Source organism: Echinops telfairi, unplaced genomic scaffold (genome assembly GCF_000313985.2).
Source record: "Echinops telfairi isolate 266 unplaced genomic scaffold, ASM31398v2 ScPeMD7_6273;HRSCAF=7185, whole genome shotgun sequence".
Classification (NCBI taxonomy): domain Eukaryota; kingdom Metazoa; phylum Chordata; class Mammalia; order Afrosoricida; family Tenrecidae; genus Echinops; species Echinops telfairi.
In genome coordinates, this window is record NW_022110173.1 from 3,905,261 (window position 1) to 3,907,712 (window position 2,452).

The 2,452-nt window shown below is 46.8% G+C and overlaps 1 protein-coding gene across 1 annotated transcript in view; it reads left to right on the forward strand.

Moving 5' to 3' along the window:
- The window catches only part of IL17RA (interleukin 17 receptor A), a 19,226-nt gene that overhangs the window by 2,109 nt on the left and 14,665 nt on the right, over window positions 1-2,452 (forward strand). The window contains exons 3-4 of the mRNA XM_045295898.1: window positions 927-979; window positions 1,628-1,774. Coding sequence (XP_045151833.1) covers window positions 927-979; window positions 1,628-1,774 — 200 coding nt within the window. The remainder of the gene's footprint in view (window positions 1-926; window positions 980-1,627; window positions 1,775-2,452) is intronic.

Here is a 2,452-nt window from a genome sequence, read left to right on the forward strand (position 1 = left end):
CGACCCTGTTTGTCAGCAGGCACCTTTTGACAGGTCACAATAAACCTTGGATTTGGCGTTTTCCACCCAAAAAAAAAAAAAAATCTTATCCTTTGGTGTGAAAAATACTTTTCTTTTTTTTCCCCTTATAATGTTTCATTAAACATTTATCTTTATAAGATTGACTAACTTTCCTGGGCATGATAGTCCCTAGTTTTGTCCATGGTTTGCAGTGTTTGACAACGTTGTCATTTTTTTATGGATGCATGACATCCCGCTGCATGAATGTACCAGAGTTTGGCTGTCCATTCCTCCATAATTGGAGTGTGGGGTGGTTTCCATCTTTTTGCTCTTATGGAAGTTGCTGCAGGAAACAGCAATGTGGGGGTGTCTGTTTGAATTGGGGTTCTTTATTTCTTTGGGGCATAGACCCAGTATGTGTACTCTCCACACCCCCTCCAGCATTGATTAGTTCCTGAATTTTGCTAAGCGTGTCGATGCGAGGTGGTAGCTCATTGCTGTTGTACTTTGTATTGCTAACAAACACACACATTTCTTCATAGGATTGTTGGCCGCCTGAATGTCATCTTTGGTAAATTATCTACTTGTTTCTGACGCCCACTCTTTGCTTGCATGATTTGTATTTTTCTTATTGACGTATTGTAGTTTTCTAAAGATTTTTGAAATTAGCTTTTCCCAATCTGTGGGTTCTCTTTTAACTCTTTGATGAAGTCGTTTGATGTGGCATTTTTAGAAGGCCCTAGTCCTTCGTTCTGTCTTCTCTGGCATGGACACTTTTTCTCACTGTTTGGTAGTGTACTCTTGTCTTGTTTTGGGGCCCCTTACGTTTGTCCTTATGGTTTGCATTAATGCGTTTAAATATAATTCTTGAAGGGGAGCTGGGGAAGCCTCTGGAGCCTTGCTTGAGAATTACAGTTGGTTTGCAGCTGTAACTGCCTTCTCTTTTTTCCCCAGGTGCTGAACTGCACTGTCAAGATCAGTAAGTCCTCCTTTCTCTTCCTTGTTGTTACTTCCTTAATAGCGCAGTGACCTCCTGCTGACATCTGACGGGGGCTCTGCCCTCCACCTGGGGGTGAGGATATGGGTCTGACTGTCAGCAGGAGGCATCCTTGGGGTTCCCAGCCAGAATATTTGAGATGCAAAAGTGAGACAATAAGAAACCAAATTGTCCCCCTGGAAGGTGAAAGTATTCTCGAGGTGCTGCTCTAGTGAATCTAGAATATGATTTGATTTGCCGCAGCTTGGCACTGTCAACGCCAGAACTCTCTTGCTGGTCGGGCTTTTGTTTCAGTTCTAGAAGGAGGCCACCGCTTCGAATCGGTGTCTGTGCTCACGAATTAAAGAGCCCTGAAATATAAAAAAATGAAATACCTCTTATCACCACCCCATCCTTCCTCTGCTCCCATCTCCAACTACTGCTTCACCTCTAAACCAAGTTGTATGGTCCATCTTCTCTCCTAAGATGCCCTGAAGACTTCAGAGCTTCCAGGTGGCTGCCAGGCAAAAGGTCTGGCTGAGGGTTGTGAGAGAGAAGGCTGTCAGACCTGAGCTGTATCAGACCCAATGGGGCATCTCAGGAGCTGGGCTGCAGTCTCTAATGTGCCGGCACCTCTTCCCTGGCTGCTAGGCTCCTGTCTGGATGGCAGCTGGATCTCCATTCAAAACCTGACCCCCTCATCCCCCAAAAATGTCCAGACCCAGCTGTGCTTGGTCCACACCCAGGATGGAGCCCTGGTCCCTGTGATTCACATCAAATGGACATTGTCAACAGACGGTGAGTAGGGTTAAGGGGGCCAGGGGGGCAGGGGGCTTTGTCCATCTCTAAGTGAATCCAGTCTACACCTGTTCTACAGACTCCACACTCAGAATCAGACTTTCAGCCCTGAGCCAAGACACAAGGGCCCAGCTGCATCAAGAACGGAAAGGCGTATTGTTTCCGTGTGCCGGTGCCGTCAAGTCTGTTGAACTCATAGCAGGTGGAACAGTGTAGATCTGTCCCCCCAGAAGGTCGTCCTGGCCCTGTGGGAGCACCTTGTCAGGTCTTTTCCTGAGGGAGCACTGGGCAGGTTCACACTGCCAGCGTTGAGGTTAGCATCTCCTCATTCTCAAGGAAAAGCACAAAATCTTCAGCACCTTGGGAAGGGAAAAAGAAGCCAGCTGGTAAATTGCATGATTACTGCCGCCGCAGCAGCAAGTTCCGACTTCCGTCCAGTCTAGTCCAGCTCGTGACAACTCAGTGTGTGTCAGAGTGGTGTTTTAGGACGCCAAGGAGACCCCAGATCTCAAAATATAAAGAGAATATTTATTAAGACGTAGACACAGGAAAAGACAAGACAAAGATACATCATGCAGTTGATGGAGACCCTTAGCAGGAGGTTGTAATGGCATCCAAGAGTGAGCAGAGATGCCGAGGCTTTGAAAGGACATGGGGGCAAAGAAAACTGTCATAGAA